Source organism: Episyrphus balteatus, chromosome 2 (genome assembly GCF_945859705.1).
Source record: "Episyrphus balteatus chromosome 2, idEpiBalt1.1, whole genome shotgun sequence".
NCBI lineage: Eukaryota > Metazoa > Arthropoda > Insecta > Diptera > Syrphidae > Episyrphus > Episyrphus balteatus.
In genome coordinates, this window is record NC_079135.1 from 9,677,051 (window position 1) to 9,698,633 (window position 21,583).

Genomic DNA, 21,583 nt, shown 5'->3' on the forward strand with positions numbered 1-21,583 from the left:
AAAATTTTAAATTTGTATTCGTTCAACAATCTTACCAGAATTCATTTAAGACTTTTATCTTAAAAGTGCATTGCGTATATCTCGAAATATTTACATTTCAATGCAACAATGTCAAACATATTTTCCTTTAATTTTTCTATGAGAGCTTTTTTTAAATCTCATTTTCTCCGCTTTTTTTTTTACAAATATTTTTGGAAAATTTAAATTTTTGCTTTGTGTCAAACAGTGTGATCAACAAAGTTTTGCGAGTCAACGCGTTGACACTGCTAAGTAAAAGTCACGTTGACACACCTGCGCGTCAACGTAATTTAGGACAACATTGACGCAATAGTGTCAATCGTGTGATAGTCAATGTTTTATGCATTGACACTGTGAACGTTGACGGTGAGATGACAGAGAGAATATGGATTTTTTCTTGACGTCAGAGAGTCAACGTGTTGACTGATTTCGTTGACCGTGTAATCATAGCTTTAATGAGATTTAAATGGAAATTTTAAATATATTGTTGAATTTTATGTAAAGTGGTCCGTTGTTGAGGTATTGATTGTTGAAGTGGGTATGTTTTTTTTTTGATTTGATGACTTATATTGCAGTCTAAAAAATAAATCTTAGTAAAGTTAACGCAATATAAACTTTAATTCATGTTATCAGATCAGAAAAAAATGTCTTTCCACTAAACTAATATTTCTAACGATTTTGCGATTACGGCAGTTAAAATAAAAAATCTTTTGTACTAGAACCGTAAAACTATATAACATGGATTTTGTTTCATGTCGAATCAATCACGATTTTTTTTATCCTTAAAATTTTTGGACTAGTGTATTTGAAGGCTCAAAACACCCCAACAGTACTCCTTAAAAAAGTAATACAGGTTACAAATCTCTGAAAAACCTGAAATAAATCCCTTACCCTCGAGTAAGGACTTTCCGTAAAAAAAAAAACTATTTTGAGTGGTGTCACAAAAAGGCATGAATGCGCGAGAAAATTTAAACTTATAGGTTAACTTAGTGTTAACCAATTGCTAAAAAAATTTCTTACAAAGACCAAATAACGAATCAAGAATCAATTTTCTCAATATGTATTTTTATCCAGGACATTAATATATATTAAACGCAAATTTCATATCCATAAAAATAACTAACTCCTATTTGCAATTTTTGTCTTCGAGACTAAATTTAGTTTGGTGGGAAGCAACCTGCTGTATTTATACTTTTTTAATTTTTTTTTAGTCCCAAATTTAAGACAATATTTTATTACATTTTATTTAGTATCGTAATAAAAGAGAAATTATGACGACAATGTTGAGATGTCCTTCATTATATATATCACACACTTGAGTATACACCACATACATGAATTATTATAAACTATTCAACAATCCTCTTGAGGATCCACATTTGAAGATATCTCTAACAGAGCCTCTTGAAACCCCACTTTCACACCTACCACAACCCACTTCTACCATACGTTTTCTCGAAAAGGCAAAATTACCACCACCACACACTTGAGAAGTATAGAAGAAGAAGATACCAAGGCGAACAATTACACGCTTCACGTTTTGGATATTTTCAATTCAAGGAAGGTGTGGTTGTGTTAGTGTTATAGTTTTCTCTATATTCGTTTGGATAGGTAGAAGATTCCTTTTTGGAAGAAAGAGACTTTGCCTACAACACTGAGTGTTGAAGTAAGTCAAGCGTCATATGGGAGCAATTTATTATGGCTGCTTTGTGTGTTCTCCTTCGTATAAGGTTATGTGAATGCCCGTGAAACCTATTTAACAGATTTCATCTCGATATATATGAAGATAATGTATGAATTATGATAAGACCCAGCACGACCTCACAAAACCCACCGCACAAAACACTATCATTTTCAAATATACATATACCGATACCCCCTTTCTGTCCCCACTAAGGAATGAAAGCAAGAAATATCATTGTGCCAGGAATAGTAGTAGAAGAAGAGCGCATAAAAAAACTGCCTGCAGCCATTCTACAACATCCATTTTGTGAATGCTAGAGGAGGTGCTCTTTAGCAAATCAACTTCATTCTCCAAGATGGCTTTTCATGATTTCATAAAGCCATTTTACACACTCTCGCTTGCACATATATGATAATATCTATAAGGAGCAGCACCAGAAGCAGCAGCAGCATCATAGGAATAAAGTATCTCATTGCACCAGAGATATCCTTTTTTTCTTTCTATTTTTTGGTTTGCAACTTTCTTTTAAATATTTGTCATTGTGATTATTATTATTCCTCGGCTTGGTTCCATGGGAAAGAGAGCGTTGCTGCCATTCGTGTTTTGCCACCACATCACCTAATGCTGCATGGTGGTACTATACACAGCAACAGTGTGAAGTGAAACTGGGATTTATTTCATCTTCATCCTACCTACCTCTACTCGTATCTATAGTTTTGGTGGCCTTCTCCTTTCACCTCGAATAATGCTTAGATTTTCAATTTTCTTTTTTTTTCTATTCTATTTTTTTTTTTCAATCTTTTGTTTGGATGTTTTTTCATAGAGATATGGATATATATTCTATATTTAGTTTTTTTTTTTTTTTTTTTGTTTTTGTTCTACTCCTGTGTCGTCCTTCTTCGAATGTCAGGATTATTATGTCTTTGTTTCATTTCCATATCTCTTAATGAAAAATCCTCGTGCAATCAATCAGAGGCCATGTTTAATTATGCGAAAGATGTGACTCGTAGACATTTACTTTGAGATTGTTATTTGAAAAGCACTCGCGAGGGTTAAGACTTAAGAGTTATTAGTTTGCTAGGGAAAAAGCTATGCTTCTCTACTCAGAGGCAAGGCACAGCACATATATAGAATTCGTTTTAGAAAAGATTTTATATTCCAAGGTACCCGAGAAGCTAGAGAGTATAATGTATGACTTTGTTGTATGTGTTTGTGTGTGTATAAATAAAAGAAGTATTATTATAGAAATATACGCGTATCTACTACATCATCACACAGAGGAAGCTTAGATTCATTAAAGTATAAGAAATTAATATGCGAATCCACCGTCATCAATCTTATGAGACCTTGTTTTTTTTTTTTTTTTTTTTGATAAATTGTGTATAGGGGAGATTACTGATGATGGCTTTTTTTTTAAGTATAAATAGTTTTTTTTTTTAGATTGAAAGATTATTCAGCATTCTGAAGATTGGAACTTTTGATTTTAAAAACTAAGCTATAAATAGAAGTTTTGACACAAAATAAGAATTCAATGAAAACATTCTGTTGGATTTTTTATTTCGTTCTTATAACGACCAATTGAAAATATGGAATTGAAGATTTCAAATTTAACTTTACCTTGAGTTTGAAAAAAACCTATGGTTTTACCAAACTTTTGGATAATAGTAAATAATAAATGGGCAAGAAGCGAAAAAGAGAAAGCAAAAGTTTTTGCTGATTACCTAGAGAAAACATTCAATGGGCAAGCATTGTATGATAGATACTGCAGAAATGTAAGAAAACTCCTAAGGCAGGTTTTATAAATCTCATTTATATGTATAATAAAATGAATGCCACGAATCTATTTTAATTGTATGGGCCCATTGCACTTCTTTTTGAAAGATCGAAACTTTTTGAGAGAATTTTAAATCCTCAACTTTAGCCAATAAAAGAAAAAAAAACCATCTGAATACCATCAGTTCAGTTTCAGAAGCAATCCCTCGACAATTAATCAAATCCTTAGATTCACCGGAGTCATTGAGAAAGCTCTTAGATTAAAAAAAAAAAATATTTAGCGGTATTTTTAGATGTGTTCAAGATTCTGATAAAATAATGGCACGAAGGTCTCAAATTCAAAGGAAAAATTTAGTGCCCCGTTTACAAAAGACCAAACCTTCTAATTTGCATCATTTTAAAAATTACTTTTCAAGAGTATCTAACAGTTTTTTTAATTTTTCTAAAATTCGTTAAAAAAAAGAAAACATATATAGAAATAGAGTTAAATTAAGAAATCCACTTTTTGGAAAATTTATAAAGTTTTTAAAGCTGGCAATTCTAGGTTTTACTTTCGTTAATTCTTAATTCATCTCTTTTAAGAACTCAATTTAATAAATTATTTAATATTAAAATCCTAGATGCAATCCATATTTGATTGAACCAATTTTTTTCGAACAGAAGTTGATCTTTAATTCCAAAAAATGGAATTTTTCACTTCAAGAACAAGAAGATAAAAAAAACAAGAAAATTTGTATTGAAAATCGTTTAGATAACATAACAAAGAACATTCCTTTCTTTTTATTACAAAAGAAAATAATAAGAAAAAAAAATGTTTAATTGTCTTGTCGCCTATTCTCAATGAGGACAAAGAAACGACAACAAACATGTTGATATTCCTTTATTATTCAAGAAAGGTCATCTCTTTCAACTTAACTGCAAGAAAAAAAAAAAAAAACTAAATATATTTGTACCTATACCAGTAGTACATGTACGTATGTACGAGTAGGATATAATAACAGAAAAACCACTTACAACCCCATTTCAATTCAATTTCTAGGTCATTTTAGTCATAACATGGTCTAAGTGGCTGGCTGCTCCTTGAGTTATAAAGTATACAACATGCTGCTCGGTATACTTGAGACTCAAATGAGTAATGGTCGCAACATGTATCCGCTCTGCCGCCTTATTTTTTCATGTTATTCTTTCAAATATACTTATAGTACATTCGTAAGAATAGCAAACCTCATGTTATGGTGGAAATAATGTATTTTAGATTGAAAATGGAAGAGAACCTTGTTTTGTATTATAGAAACTTTTATCTAAGTAGCCTTCTTAAAAAGCTCCTAAACACAGCCATGACAGTTTCTCTTTAGCTGTTTGACCTTTCTTGTACAACAGCTAACCTACCGACAGATATTTTGTTGTTTTTCTGAATCAGCACTAGCGTTTTATGCTCAATTTTACTTCTGCATGTAATATAGGTATTACAATTAGAATTTACTTCGAATTTAAAAAGTTTTACAGTAAATTAGACCAGTTTATACCAGTCAGAAGAATAAAATAGAGTACTGTTTTTAGTACTGTTTGGTAGTACAGTTCGAATAAAAACAAAAGAAATTAAATCAGTCTTTATGGATTTCAGACCAGTTTATACCAATCAAATAAAATGTAAATATTTTCTTTAACTAATTTGAAAAAAAGATATTTTTTAAAGTGTTCGAAGATACCACGAGCGATCCAACTAATTTGTTAATCATATTCGCTGGTTTCTCTTTCTTGTTTCAGAAAGGTCTAATTTGTGTTTTGTAGAAAGTTTAAAAAAATGAAAAGAAATTTGTGTAAAATTGTGTATTGGTTTTATTTTTTGTAGGGAGTAGGGGATAGTATTTAATTGGCACATTACAACATTTTCTTGTTCGATTCATATTGGTACTCATACTTTTTCACTATATCGTATCTTGACATATATGACATTCACCAACTATGCTGAAAATAGAATAATTATCTAATCGAGATTTTTTTTATTTAGCTTTTTTCATATTATTTTCACAAGTTTTCGCAAAATTATAAACTCTTTCATTCTAACCTTGGCCGCGTGAAAATTTGTTAAAAATGTAATAAATTGAATTTAAATTAAAATACAAATTATATATTAAAAGAAAAGTGTTTTAGTTTTTTTTATTGAAATATTTATTATGGGGCCAGGAAGAGAAAAGAAAACACGATTTTTATCAATAACAAAAATAAAACAAAAACAAAAATGGACAAAGACAAAAGCATGATTTGGTGAAGAGGCCATTTTGATGCCAATAGATAAAATATTTGTGCCAATTCGTTTTTGCTTGGTTGAATATTTGAATGTCAAAAGTTTTTTTTTTACAAAGATGGTTGAATCAGAGAAAATGTGTGGATAGCTTGTAGACGATATTATGGTGGTACGATTTATAGTTGAAATGATTTAATTCTAAATTTTTGAGATTGCTTTTGAAATGATCAAGCTGATTGAAAATGTTGATGGTTAAGTGTACTCGTACATATACATACCTATACTAATATTAAATTGATCAATTATATGATATTTTTTATATTCTTATTTTTTATTTCATATTTTCAACTTTAGTTGAACTATAGTTTCAACTAGTATGTGGAAGTAGAATGGAAATTGATGAACAATTTTTTACTGGCGTGTATTGAAATTTTTCAATATTTTATGTCTGATTCTAGATTTTCGGAAAAGATAGACTTTTAATCAAATTTTAATTAAAAATGTTCCCTTTTTTTAAACATAAAGACATTAAATTTGTTAATCTACATTGTACAAGGATATTTATAGATCTGATTTTATTGCAATTCTAAACGTTGAAGAGGATGTTTGCATTGTAGAGTACAAAACGTATGGTTTTCTTCTATTTTCTTTTATTTAAAAAGTTTAAAATTTGATTGTGTATTATACACATAATTGAAAAAATCTGAAATTTTTGTGTTACAAAATATTGGAGTCGTTTTACAAGGTAAACAATGACAAACGATTGCTTAGGATTTTTTTCAAAAAAAAAATCACTACTATTTTTTGAAAAAAAAAATTAATTTTCAAAAAAAATTCAAAATTTATGTTTCTGAATTTCCTTTATTTTGTTAATTAAGGGCATTAATCGTTTCTAACAAAATTTTTTGTTGAAATCGGTTTGAAAGATTTACGAGAAAGCCAGAAATGAAGAAAACGGTTCTATGAAAGGTACCGTTAGGTACAGCCATAGCTATCATTGGTTTTCATCATTAAAACCAATCTTTGGATTTTTTTCATAGCAATCATAGCAAATTTCTGTCAGTGAAACTTCCTCATTTTTTCTTCGAAATACATTTTTTTTATTGAAATCGATCTGACAGAAATCTATCATTAAAATCGAAACACGGATTAGTTGAACGATTCATTTTATTATTTTACTCAATAAAGTCAGCTGTTTAGGAAAATTAATTTTCCTTCGAAAAATAGAAAAATATATTTTTAGCAAAATTGCTCAATTGAAGTAATTTTTCTCAAAAAAAAAATTATTTTTGGGTAATTTTTAACATAATATTTTTAATCAAAAGAAAATACACTAAAAAAACAGTTTTTTTTATACATTTTATTTTGGTAATACAAATTTCAAAAAAGGAAGGTATAGAATATTCATGACTTTCAATTCGAGTTCAGAAAAGTAGGTATATTTTGGTTCTTTTGAAAAATGTTTATGTTTGTCGCTCAGTTCAAATTAAAAGTTTTCATAGTCTTAATATTAGGAATCTGGTAAAGAAGATATCTATGCTCTTGTTAGCTGCAAACAAAAATAAATTAAATAGGTAAATTGGCTTTTTAATTGAAAAAATACTCATCAATACATTAGTTTTTATAACGACTTTTTGTACCAAAACTTCTTGCATTGTCTTAATTTGCAAAATTCAACTTTTCATATATCATTAATCTTTTTAGATCTAGAACATATAGATATTTGCCTGGTGTCCGAAACTCACTTCTCCAATGGACAAAGTCTAGATAATGTAATAGAAAACTATTCATGTTACCACGCTCCACATCCAGCTGACAAGGCAAGAGGTGGATCGGCGATTCTTATAAAAGAAAGCTTAAAACATTATGAAGAAACCAAGCTTACTAATGAAAATATGCAAGTAACAACTATTAGTATTGGTATGAAAAAGAAAGAGTTTAAGATAGCAGCTATATACTGCCCACCAAGGTGCTCCCCGACAGAAGATGACTATACAGATCTATTAAATCTTCTTGGGCATAACTTTCTTGTTGGTGGAGACTTCAATGCGAAACACACCCATTGGGGTTCAAGACTTATATCAACTAAAGGCAAAAGACTTTTCCAAGCAGGCCGTAAATACAATTGCGAATTCTATTCCTCCAGGTCGCCTACTTACTGGCCTTCCGATACTAACAAAATACCAGACCTTATTGACTTTTTCGTAGCTAAAGGAATCAAACGAAATCACATTAGTGTCGAAGGTAATTATGACTTGTCATCAGATCATACTCCAGTGATTCTATCACTAAGTGAATCGGAAGTAATAGAAAAAAGTAATCCAAAGCTTGTAAATAAGAAAACAAACTGGAGTGATTTTAGAGAAAGGCTTTTAAGTTTTATAAATTTAAGATCTCCCATGGATACAATCGAGCAAATTGACCATGAAGTGGAACAATTTATTGCTGATGTGCAACAGGCCGCTGAAGAAAGTACTCCAACATTTTCTAATAGAAGACAAAATGAAATAAAATATCCTTTAGAGATAAGAGAGTTGATAATAGAGAAAAGAAGAGCTCGAAGAAAATGGCAAAATACTAGATTTCCAGATGATAAAACAACGTTTAACCGTATAAGCAACAATCTTAAAAAACAAATTTATAAATTCAAAAATGATTCACTCAGTACATTCCTAAAGAATTTAACGACTGATGCTTCAACCGATTTTTCGCTATGGAAAGCAGCCAAGCACCTGAAAAGACCGCAGTTACTAAACTCTCCCTTGAAATCTCAAGATGGGAAATGGATCGGTAACCCAAAAGAAAAAGCTAACCTTTTCGCGGAGCATCTTGCGAATGTTTTTAAGCCATACCCAACAAACGCGGCTGAAAATAGCTTACAGCTTGTTGATAAGATAGATGAAAGTGAAATACCAATTGTAAGATTAAAAGAAGTAAAAAGTATGTGTTTACATCAACTATCAAATAAAAAATCACCAGGTTACGATCTTATTACTGCTCAGGTTATGAAAGAACTGCCTTTGAAAGCCTTCATAAAACTCCAATATATAATAAATGCATGCCTTAAGCAACGGTATGTCCCACACCATTGGAAAATTGCTGAAGTTATTGTCATACCCAAGCAAGGTAAGCCACCTACAGAAGTGACGTCTTACAGACCAATATCGCTTATACCAATTATGGCAAAAGTTTTTGAAAAACTGCTTCTGAAGAGACTTAGCAAAATTATAGAAGAAAGAAGGTTAATCCCAAATCATCAGTTTAGCTTTAGAAATAAACATTCCACGATAGACCAAGTTCATAGAATAACGGATGTAATAGAAAAAGCATTAGAAGAAAAACAAGTCTGTTCAGCTATTTTCTTAGATGTTGCTCAAGCCTTTGACAAGGTTTGGCATGAGGGACTTGAGTAGTAACTGCAAAGGGATCTTCCCAGACAGTACTATGAAATATTAAAATCGTACATCTCAGACCGATTGTTTAGAGTAAGGTACGATCAAGAATATTCGGAATTGAAGAAAATAGAAGCCGGTGTACCACAAGGAAGTGTCCTAGGTCCTACCCTGTATTTACTATACACAAGGGATATCCCAGTTGGGAATCACACCATAATGGCTACTTTTGCAGATGATACCGCAATTTTGGTACCCGACAAATGTGTCTCTAGGGGAGCAGTAAAGCTGCAATATGCCGTCGACACAGTCAGAGATTGGACCGAAAAATGGCGTATCAAACTCAATGAAACAAAATCTTCACATATAAACTTTACAAATAAAAAGATAAACAATATTCCAATATTCATTAATAATCAAGCTGTACCTTACGCCAATACGGCCAAATACCTTGGAATGACTTTGGATGCAAAGCTAAAGTGGAAAGAGCACATCAAAAAGAAAAGAGAAGAACTAAACTTGAAATATAGAAAAATGTACTGGTTACTTGGTAACAACTCTGATTTATCAACCCAAAACAAAATAATGCTGTATAATCAAGTACTAAAGCCTGTTTGGACCTATGGTATCCAATTATGGGGCTGTACAAAGAAAACAAATACCGAAATCATCCAAAAATTCCAAAACAAAGTCCTTCGTGGAATAGTTAATGCACCCTGGTACATAAGAAATAGCGATCTACATCGTGACTTACAAATAGAAACGGTTACAGAAGTTGTTAAAAAATACGCTGTATCCCATAATCAGAGACTGCAATGTCATACCAATTCTGAAATGGTGTCCGTCTTGAATACAAGAAACCATGTTCGGAGATTAAGAAGAACCAAGCCTCATGAGCTTATGGTCTAAAAAAACATGGGAAAGTATTAAAAGTTTAAACTTCCCCCAAAGTGATTTTACAAAGTTAAGAAAGAAAAATCTGATGTCGATCTCTCAAGATTGGTCCTGATAAAGAGGTGGTTTTAGTGGTTAAGAGTCCCACACTACTTGGTGTCGAATACTGCCAAGTGTCTTTTGAAGATTTCCTCCCGTCAAAAAAAAAAAAAAAAATATATCATTAATAGATTATTTAAAATATCAACATTTTAGCTTCAAAAATAATTAATATTAGTTCAAATTTTAATCTAGGTATTGATTATTCGGACTTAATTCGGGAAATATTGAAAATTCTTACCGATACGCACAAAAAGAAGATAACATTCAAAGAATAAAAATGTATTCTGTCGGAGACACAGTTAAAAATTATTTTCTTTTAATACTTTTTGAAAGATATGTCAATCAATAATGGTCCAATTTTTTTTTTTTTAAATTATAGAATTCATTTTTGATAAAAGAAAATTCTTTAATTACAAGAACCATTATATTTGTTTAGTGTTTGAAACAATCAAAGTATTTGAAACAATCTTGCTGCAAAATTTTGAACAAATCTAACCGTGTCGATTAAGGTTAATTGGATCTTAATGGTTAATTTCTTCATTGGAATTATAATGTCAAACGATAATTAAATACTCAAAGAATTTTATTTAATTGATTGACATTTCAAGCTGAATGGAACAAATCATTAAAGTATTATATTTTTATATAAATTTTAAATATTTAGTGGAAAATTTAAAGATATAAATTTAAAGATATAGAAACTTTGTATCAACAGAGAAATTATCGTTATCGTTTTCTTAAATTATCGCTAAGTCAAATTTGCAGATAGAGGCTTACTGGAGAAATTTTGTTTTCTTAGAATATATCCGAATATAACCACCCTTTATATTTTCCTAATCTACTTACTTGTAAAAAGGAAATGATAAAAATAATATTTCTTTTTTCAATATTATGGTAGTGTCAAACTCTTAAAAAAAAATCATCGTAGTGATTTTAATACAGATATAACATTTTAGACGATGCGATGTAAGATGCAAACGAAAGCGGATACAAAACACGAGTTGTTTAAATTATTCAAACATCAACTCCTGATTTAAAGGAAAAAATATTAAAAATATTTCTTTCTGAAGTTATTACTAGAAATTTTATTTAAGGGATAATTAATTCTGCCACTTTTTACCGCTCCAAATAACTATAATCATTAGATCGATAAATCTGTTTGGGTATTTTAAAAATTGTTTGGGCTTAAAATATTCTCTTTAAAACTTTGTGAGATTTGTGCATGAATTAATGAAGGAATGGTGCATGAAGTGATGATATAAATTTTGTAATTTTTTTTACTTGTAATTATAATTGGTGCTTTAATACTTCAATTGAATCACGTGCTTTTGGGGGTAAATTACTTGTTGAAACTATTTCAACCGCAGATTTTGTCTAAAGCCTTGTCTTCTAATTTTATTTTATTAACATTTAACTTTCATAATTATGAGGATTGTTGCTAGTTTCGTTTCAAAAGCTTGCCAAGGTTCTAATTATAATAAAAATTACTTATATTTTCCAGTATTGGGTGTTTGTTAATGCTTACATGACATGCAAAATGGTGGAACGAATGAAAAAGAAAAAACAAAACTCTACATAAATTTAACTTTTACTTATAACAATTTGCATTTTTTATGAAGATATAATGAATAATAATAATTTACAAATATGTATGAAAAAATGAAACTAGAAATGAAAAAGAAATGCATTGAAAATGAGAGTTATAGATAATAGACAGGACAAGATACATGTGTGAAAATGAATAAAATCAGCGAGAGAAAAATTAAACAAAATAATAATAATGAACCAGCGAGAAAATGTTTATAAAAAAAGTAAGTAAGTATAGTATTTGTTTAAAGTATAATATAGTTTGTTCAGAAAGTTTCATACTCATTTAGTGGTGTGAGAACCATCCGACTAAAAGTTTCATTTTTAATTTTATTTTAAATTTTGTTAATGTTTTTTTTTGGTTTGTAGATTTAGAGTTTTTTTTTCGATTTTTGATTTAATGATTTAGAGTTTGAGTTTTTTTAAGTTTTTTGTTTTTTTTTTGAGTAATTGGAGAAGAAGCGAAAATAAATAGAAAAAAGAATGAAGTTGATGATTGTAGAGACATATATTTTAGTAGGTAGTATTATTGAATTTAAGAAAAATTGTGTGTTCCATGATTTTTTGTTTTCTGTTTTTTTTTTCTTAATTTCAAATATAAACATAAAATTATGGAATACACAAATAAAGTATTAAGGGATCCAAAATAATTATCAAAATGACAACGAGAGAGAGAGGGAGTGTATATTTGAATTTTGTTTTCGTAAACAGCGAAAAATTAATTTTGACAAAACAAAAAACAATTAAAACGAAAAAAATTCAATTATTTTTTTATAAATTTAAATGCAAACAATACACAAAATTAATATCCAAATTTTTATTCCAAATTTATTATGTAAATTGTATAAATATATTAAATTTTGAAATAGTTTTATTTTTAATAATTTTTGTTTTTGTTAATAAAAAAAATAAAAAATGTTTGCATAAATATATTATATTTTAAGATAAATAGAGGAAAAATAAATGAATTGATATGTACCTTGGTGGCATAGTGCCCATCATTTTGATGCTTTTTTTGTTAGATACTTTATTTTTGTCAAACTGGATTTGATTTTTGTTTATGAATGCGCGACTTTTTTGGAAGAAGCAGCGAATAAGTTTAGTTTTTATATGTTTTTCTGAATTTGCATTCTTTGAGGTTTTTTTCTTTACTTGATTTGATTTTTTTAAAGGAATCTTTTTTTTTATATATATATATTTAAGGTTTATCTCTCAATTTGATTTTATTTAATTTTTCTTTTTTTCAGGTTGGTGAATGTCGTATGTGCCCAAAACAGACTAGGCTATAAAGTGTGGTAAGTTTGGTTTAGATATTATTTATTTTTTAATATTATTGTTTATCAAAACCACACTTGCTAACATAATCTGATCAATTTATGCATATCTATAAACAAACAAATACAAAAAAATATAAATGCTTTAATTGCGTTTTTTTTATTATTAACACTTAAATTTTTTGTTCGAAATTTAAACAAAAATGAAAGAAAAATGGAAAACAAATAAAAACCTTAACCAAATGTGCATATTTTTAAATAACGTAACATTAGATAATTTTTGTTGTTTTGTGTTTTTTGTGCTTTGATATATATTTTTTGAGTTAGTTCATATTTTGCAATTTATTTATTCGAAAGAGTAGTAATGGTGCTTTCTATAGACAATTACAATATATTGAAGTGTGTAATTCAGTGTTAGAACATGTAGATATTTATAATTATATTATTGTGTTCCCAATTTTGCATTTAAACATTTGTTAAAGTAAAAATCCTTTCATAATGATAAAAATGTGAAGTTTGTTTTTTAATTATACATAATTTCGACCGAATATAAAATTAAATCAAAACTTTTCAACTGCTTCATTTTAACTTACTGCGTTTTGAGATTAGATATTAGCCTAACAGTTCTTTCTCCTGGAATCGTAACGGGAAGCTTATTTCAGTTTTTTTATGAGTTCCTCAGCCTAGCCTGAGCCGAAAAACAGTCATTGGAGTGCACTCTTTAAATTAATAGATCTTTGCGTAATTTACTAAGAAACTTTCATAATTTCATTCTGAATTCAAGATAGTTCAGAGAGGCACGTAACACCTAGTTTCTTAAAAATTTTTCTGTTCTAATTTTTTATTCGAATCACGAAAAACGCAAAGATTTCGTAGAGATTCAACATCATTATTGGGTTCCAAGAAACAAAAATTAAGTCTTTTAATATCACACGACAGCTCAGAAACTAGAAAATTGTCACGTCCCTTATTTTCGTGGACACTTTGTTGAGGAGTAAAAAAAAAGAAGCTCACAAGTTCTAGATAGTCAAAAGCTTTTTAACTTTAGGAGCTACTAATTAGCATTTAAAATAAAAAAAAAAAATGTTTTAATTCCGGTTTGTTATACCAATGGACAACAGCTTAAAAAATTCCTTTTTGAGTTTCACAAAATATTATTTTATAAAATTTTCTAAAACATGAATTGCAGAAGTTTGTTTTCTCAATTTAAAAAAAAAAAAGAAATGCGGGGGTACAAATGAAGGTCCACACGGCATACGTCTATAATTCAGTTGGGACATAACTCCACATTTTTGTATGACTTAATTCCTTGTAGGTACTATGTCGAAGTCAGTCTGGTATTGAAATGCCTTATTTTTATCACTTCTTGAAAATGGTCTAAGTTGGTGGGACTTATGTCCCTGAAGGAATTTGGGTTTTATAAAAAAAAAAATGGGGCTATTTTGCTAGGTTTTATATCTGTAAGGTGTTGGTACGATTGATTGGCAGAGATTCTGTAAGCAAATGCCCGAACTCAATATCGATTCTTTTTTGTCCCACCCGTGACTAGGATTTCAATAGCATAGCTTATATTATTTGATGGAAAACTATGCTCAAGTAGTTTATGTCTAATCACTTTTTAACGTTTTTTTTTGTCAAACTATATACAAACAAATAGGTAATGTAACATTTTTTAAAATTTATAGTTTTCATGATTCGAGTAAATCAAAGAAAATAGCAAATCATGAAATGTTTCGTTTATGAACCAAATGAACTATGAGACTAATCGTGGTCTGAAATAAAAAAAAAAGAAGTAGCTAAGAGATGAATACTTGAAGATTTTAATTGTATAGGAAAGAATTCGGCAACAAAAAAGATAGATTAAACTTTTATTTTTGTTAATTTTTTTGTTTTTTTTTTTTAGAAAAAGCTACTTAAGCACACAATTTAAGTGGCATAATTTTAACACACGACATGCGGGCATCAATTAAAGAAAATTGTATTTAATTTTATTTTTTTTAAAGAAACAAGATTAAGAAAAGTAGAAAACTTAGTTGAAGAAGAAACATTTAAAGAACGTTTAACATAAGTAAACTTAGTATTACCATGGTTAAATATTATAGATTATATGATAGTTTTGTTAAAGTAAATTTTGAAATTTAATTTTGTTAAAAATTAAAGCAACACATTGATATCGAAAGGATTTTTACTCTATTTTTCATGCTTGTATTTTAATTTTATTTTTGTAATGATAATTTTATAAATACTCTCGTAATGAGAGTATTATTTAAATAAATTGGTGTTTAAATACCAAAAAAGAACTAAACACAAAAGCTATCAAAATTATAATAAATAGTGTATGAGTATATAGAAACAAACAATTAAATTGTTGTATTGTTAAACATTTTTTACAGGTTGATACTGTTTTTTTTTTTGTTTGAATGTGTGTAGATTTTATGTTGATGCACCAGAATGAAAACGTTTTTTCTTTTTTATTATTATTATTATTTTTAATGCACATAAAAAAAGGACATTAGTTATGTACACATGTAATTAAAATGTATTTTTTTTATTTTAATTTTTTTCAAAATAAAACAAAACATAAATATATTTTTTTTTTCAATTTTAAAATGAAAAATAATAACAAGTGGAAAATTATAACAAATAATACAAAAATATATAAATATATACATTTGATATTTTTGATATTGATAGAAAAAAAAAAATGAAAAATAGTTATTTTGTTTTGTATTTTATTTCATTGTATACATACTCGAGAAGCAATTGTCGCAGTGTTGCTTCGTCCTCCCCATGACATCTCCTCGATGTATTTGATTCTCGTTCACCACCACCTACGTTTCTGTATCGTTTTGGTGCATAACTAAATGAATGTCGATATAATCTGCCATTATTTACAATACCATCACTTCGATGATGTCCCGCTGAAGGATTAAACAAATAAATATTAGAAAACTGCCTGATATACCCAACTAATATTTATGTAATAGGATAGAAAAACAATTTATGAGTTTTAAAATGAATTTATGCATGATTAATAATAATGTTTGCTTTAAAGAGATCGAAATAAAAAAAAAAAAAAACAATGCATAAAAACAAATATTTTGATAGGGAAATAATTATTATCTTCTAAACTCTGTTAATCTACTCCGAACATTTCCTTTTAAAATTCAAATTCATAAAAAAAAACTGTGATATTTAAAATAAACAATTTATGTTAAAATTTTGTTCAACATTAAAACAAAGGATTGTATAAAACATTTTTTTTCTCTAGTTTGTGCAATTTTGATAACATCGTTGCACCAAAATAAATTATTAAAAACTTTCATAATGCGACAGTCATTTTAGCGCATCACTTACTTTTTTTAGTTTTTCAACCTGGAAAATTAAAAAAAAAATTATAAAACCCATCACAAAGCAATTAAGCCACCAAATAATAAATTTTTCTATTTTTCATAAATTACTATTTTTGGGAAAAATGAGATTAAACACAGAAAATACAATTAGAAAGACCTTTTTTTTTTTTGTTATAAATCTTGAATTCTTATTTCCCTTGAACATTTTAAAAGAAGAAGTTGGTATTTTTTCGTTTCCAAAAGACACCAAAATGTGTTAAGAAACTTTAGTTTTTTTTTCACTTTGCGTTTTTACTGGAAAATTTATATGATATACCTAATATACTTTGGTTCAGCTGTCTGGAAAATTTGTGTTTTGGGCAGTGAAATGACAGATTTGTTTTTATTTTTTGAATCTACTAATTTATTTACAATACCCTAAAGTATCCCCAAACATAATTTTTTTTTTCTATCCGATCTCAGTAAAGTTTCTCAAACATTATAAACAAATACATATAAAGTTTTATTAGTTACATTATGAATAAACTTACCTTCAGATCTCAGTCTAATTGGAGGTGAGGTCAGCTTAAGTGTTGATGAAGGTGGGGTCTTACGTGGACCACCAAAAACATAATCGTAGGAGTCTTCACTCAAATTGGACACTAAATTTTTATTTTATTTTAAATATTAATACAAATTTTAAATTTAAAACTTTTTTTTTAAATCACTTTTACAATAATTAATTAGAAAAAATAGAACAAACAATAAAAAAAACATACAAAAACTATAAAATTGCTTTTGAAAAATATTATAAAACAAAAAATTTTACACTAAACTAAATAGGAATTCAAATTAAGAAAACTATTTTGTTTTAATTTTTTTTTTTAATAAAATTAAATAACTTTAGTAACTTTTTTGTTTTATTTTTTTAAGGCAAAATACTCACTCTACAACAAAATCAACGATAAAGCCACACGTTTTTTTATATTTTTTTAAGTATATAAAATTAGAAACGAAAGAAGAAAAAAAGAAACATATGTATATTTTATGTTTCCTCAGACTGTAAGTTTAGTTTGGAAGAAAACTAAGTTTCTTTTTTTTTTTGTAAAATTTAAACAAAAAAATAAATAATAATAATTAATTATTGTTATTATGTGCAGAACTGTTTTTTTTTTTAGTGTGCAAAGGATTGCTAAATTTTGAAATCCTATTAAGATGGTGCAGAAATCAAATATAATATTGCGCTTGTGAAGGGTAGAATGATGTTAAAAATAAAAATATAATTTTTTGTTCATATAAATTGCAATGGATACAAAACCAAACAAAATAGAAAATCATAAATATATTCCATCTATTTTTTATTTATTTTTTATTTTATAATCTCGTTTAAAAAGCTAAAACTAAAAAATCTTTAATTTTCCAATGGTAGGTATAAGCCTAAGACCAATCAAATTAAAAACACAAAAAAATGTCAACTCAAGAGAAAATAAGAAGCATTGCGCTCTTAAAAACCAAATAAAAACAAACTAAAAGAGAAATTACAAGAACAAGTTTATCACACCTGGAAAAACCGATAGAGGTTGAATCACTTGTGTTGAACGCAGTGGCGGTGGTAGTGGCGGCAGCTGTCCAAAAGGATCTTGGCCGTTTGAAATGGAAGACGAAGGGGGTGAAATCATCGAAATGTCACCGTAAGCCGCCATTTCATACCTACGGCCAGCTGAAAGTAAGTTTATAATTTTATATATTTTTAAGGATTCTGAGAAATATTTTGTTAATGGAAATAAAATCAAAAAGTCTTCAGAGAAATATTTTACATAGTTTTAGAGAAACTCACGTTCCGACTCACTTACACCTTGTGCTATCAAAAAGACTAATGAGTTAATCAGCTATTCTGACCACACAGAATTTGTTTCATAGTTTTAAATAATCATTTTTAACAAAAAAACAAAACCGACTTCCATTCATAAAAACTGGGTTTTATAGTTTTTCTCTTAGTTTCTATGGCAATAACTGCACGAAATTGAAATGGGACCAAACTGCAGGTACCAGCTTTCCAATACAAAAATAATTAGGTATCAAAATTGGTTCACTCAGTCCAAACATAAAAAAAAAAAATAATACAAAAAAGCAGACGAATTGAATACCTCCTCCTTTTTGGAAGTCGGTAAAAAATTATTTTAATAGTAGGTAGTCATTACATACAAAATTGTTCTTGGTTTTGCCTTTAGAGGGCACCATCCAAATGCAATGACATATAGCTTTTGACCAGTAGACCAGCAAAACGCTTCCAATGGTAAAATCAGAAATGTTCACTGTGGCGTATGTGTAACTTTTTTTTACAATTTTTGTAAAACTTTTTTTTTTTAATAGAAATAATGCTGCTATTGTTTTTAAAAGTTATCTCTGTTTTTAAATCTACTAAAAGTAGAACCTTTCGCTACTATCGTAATGATTTTCTGAGATAATTTGTTTGTGAAAACAAAATATCATTGTAATATTTGCAATAATTCAAAGAACAAATCATCTAATATTTTTGCTCTTCAAAGCTATCAATCATGTTACGATAGCTTTTTACAGTAAAAACTTTTTCTAACACAAACTTTTTATTCCCGAAAGAGTTAAAACCAATGATTTTGCATGTTTGAAAATATTTTTTCGATATGAATCTTTTTTTTAAGGAATACGTCGTACCCAAGGGCTATCTTTTCAAGGATGTAATGTTTAATCTTTTTTCTGCTTCTTCTTTGAACTTTAAGTTTTTTTTCAAATATTTTTTTCAAACTTCTTTTAAAAGCTAAAAGTAGCAAAAAAATGTTTACAGAAAAAAATATATTTCCAAATTACACACCTTAAGGACTTCACCATATAATCCTTTAATGAAATCCACTTTCGTCCTCAAGTACCTATACACACAAAAAGGGTATCTACCTTATCTTATCAGCAAAAAAAAACACATTTAAAAACCAACCAATTTCTTATCGCAAGCACGTTTGGAAATTTTCCTAGAAAAACGTGTAGGCATATATAAATAAAGAAATATCCTTTTCTTGTATATCCTTGTGGGATACCATACCATATCCAAACCATATACAAATACCTACAAGTATCTAATCTAGATGTAATGCAATATGTAAACGAGGTCAATAATATCATTACATTCTATCGAATTGCTGTTTCATTCAAATTCAAAATTTGCCGCGATCCTTCCTGGACCCATTGGCATAACAATGAGACAGGATATGTGTGTGTGCAAAGATACGATATACCCAAAAGCTTCAAAGATCCACTTCTTCCAGCATCGAGTATAAGGTACCTATAGAGGATTTAGTACATGATGTGTGCATATAATACAAAAAGGACTCTTGTCGTTGAACAAAAATGAGAAGAGAAAAAGAACAAAACCATAATGAACCACTGGCGTTTGTCTATGAATAAAAAATTAGCGTACAAGGGTTAAAATCCGGGTTCATGAAGCCATCGCGTCGTGCATTATCTAAAACCGTTGTAAAGGGACACCACACAAATACTTAAAACCCATGTCCCATAATGTTTTGTGTTCATGTTTCCGGTACAGAAAAAAAAATCTATAAAGAAAAAAAAGGACGACACATAAATTGTCAGTTTTGACTACACACTCCACTATAATATTATATCCTTGCAGAACATAAATATGTATAGGTATGGGAAATGATGGTGGGGGCACGGACGGGAGCCTATGTATTTATCTCTCACTTTCTGGATAAGGAACTTTGTAGCTTTTCATGGACACAGCCACCATGTTCCAAACCAACCTCTAACTCTTGGCTTGGAGATGATGTTTGAAGAAGAAAGGCAGGCAGGCAGTAAAAATGAAAAAAAAAGTAGGTACAACAAAAAAAAATCCTTCTAAACGCATACAAGACGAACCACCACGACCAACTATATATGATAAAGAGGAGGAGGACCAGGCACATCAGGACGACCGACAGCCAATGTCTATGACATCGTTGACGTTGACAACGACGACGCACGGTCCTTAACCCTTGCTGGTTGTATGACGATGACGACGATGATGATGATGGTTCAGTTCAGCTGTATGACTTGAAAGAAATCTAAATATTTGCTCAAGTTGTTTTGAGGTTGAAAATTTTTCTGTTCGTGTTTGCTTGCATGAAATGCGAGAGGGAAACGAGCAAAATGACATCTTAGATAGGAAAATACGAGATTTTTCTTCCTTTTTATTATATTTTTTTTTCTTTTTTCCATTTTATGGTTTGGTTATGTTTTTTTTTTACTCTTCTTCTTATTTTTTTTTTTTTTGTTTCGTTTGACAGGTCTACTTGTATCTTTAGCCGCAATGTTGACAAATGTGTTCAGGCGGGGTTAAAATTTTCCTTGAAAGAATTCAAAATAACTTTATTATCGTTGGGTTAATCTCATAAAGCGCCAAGGACCAAAACAGTTATAATGTATAGTATATGGATGGCAGGCACTATACGGCAGAGAGAGGATGGTTGACTGATTTTTTGATTAGATGGAAGAGAAAGAATGAGATTTATTGAATTGTATCTTCGATGTTTTTTGTGATACCTAAATAGTTGCTTGGGGCTTTTTTTTTATCAGTAAAATACCATGATTAATGGAAAAAAGTTAATACTATATCCTTATAACAGATGGGTGACATTTTAAAATTTTGTCTTTCCTTTCTTTCTTTTTTTAATCGAAAAGTCGTTTTATATTAATCGAAAAGTCACTCTTTCCTTCTTCTTATCTAGAAAAAGATATGGTTTTGAAAGTGACCAATTAAAAAGGTCTGCAGAGATATAATTGTTTCAAAATTCGATATTTCTTTTAAGTGTCAATGTAAATTTGACATTCGGTTTGTTATATGCTGGTTTTGGGCTAATGAGGGTGAATTAGATATTACCACTAAAAGAAACTAGTTCTCTTCAAGACGACACACAAGATTCAAACTTTTTATTACTCACCCTGTTAGCTAAAAAAAACTTCAGATTCATCACAAATGCAACTCAAATTTTTGTTCGATACTAATTTCCAGGTTATCATAGCCTTAAGGTCCGTGTTCCAACGGGTGCGGAAAGGTAAAAAAAAAGACTTTTTTAACACGAAAATTTTGTATTGCTGTAATATAAATAAAATGATTGGAAAATATGTACGTTTGTACCGGTGTTTTCTCACCTATTGCCTATTCTATCATAGCTTCTAAACTACTCATCGTAATTGGACAAATGAGGTATCGTTAAAAGCGTGTTGCTGGTTAAATAATACCTTGAGTA

At 29.0% G+C, this 21,583-nt stretch overlaps 1 protein-coding gene across 1 annotated transcript in view; it reads right to left on the reverse strand.

Moving 5' to 3' along the window:
* Positions 1-21,583, reverse strand: part of LOC129912224 (glucose transporter type 1) — a 72,115-nt gene that overhangs the window by 31,079 nt on the left and 19,453 nt on the right. Inside the window, 3 exon segments of the mRNA XM_055990368.1 lie at positions 15,725-15,893; positions 16,856-16,966; positions 17,866-18,024. Of these exon segments, the coding sequence (XP_055846343.1) occupies positions 15,725-15,893; positions 16,856-16,966; positions 17,866-18,007 (422 nt within the window). The 5' untranslated portion in view covers positions 18,008-18,024.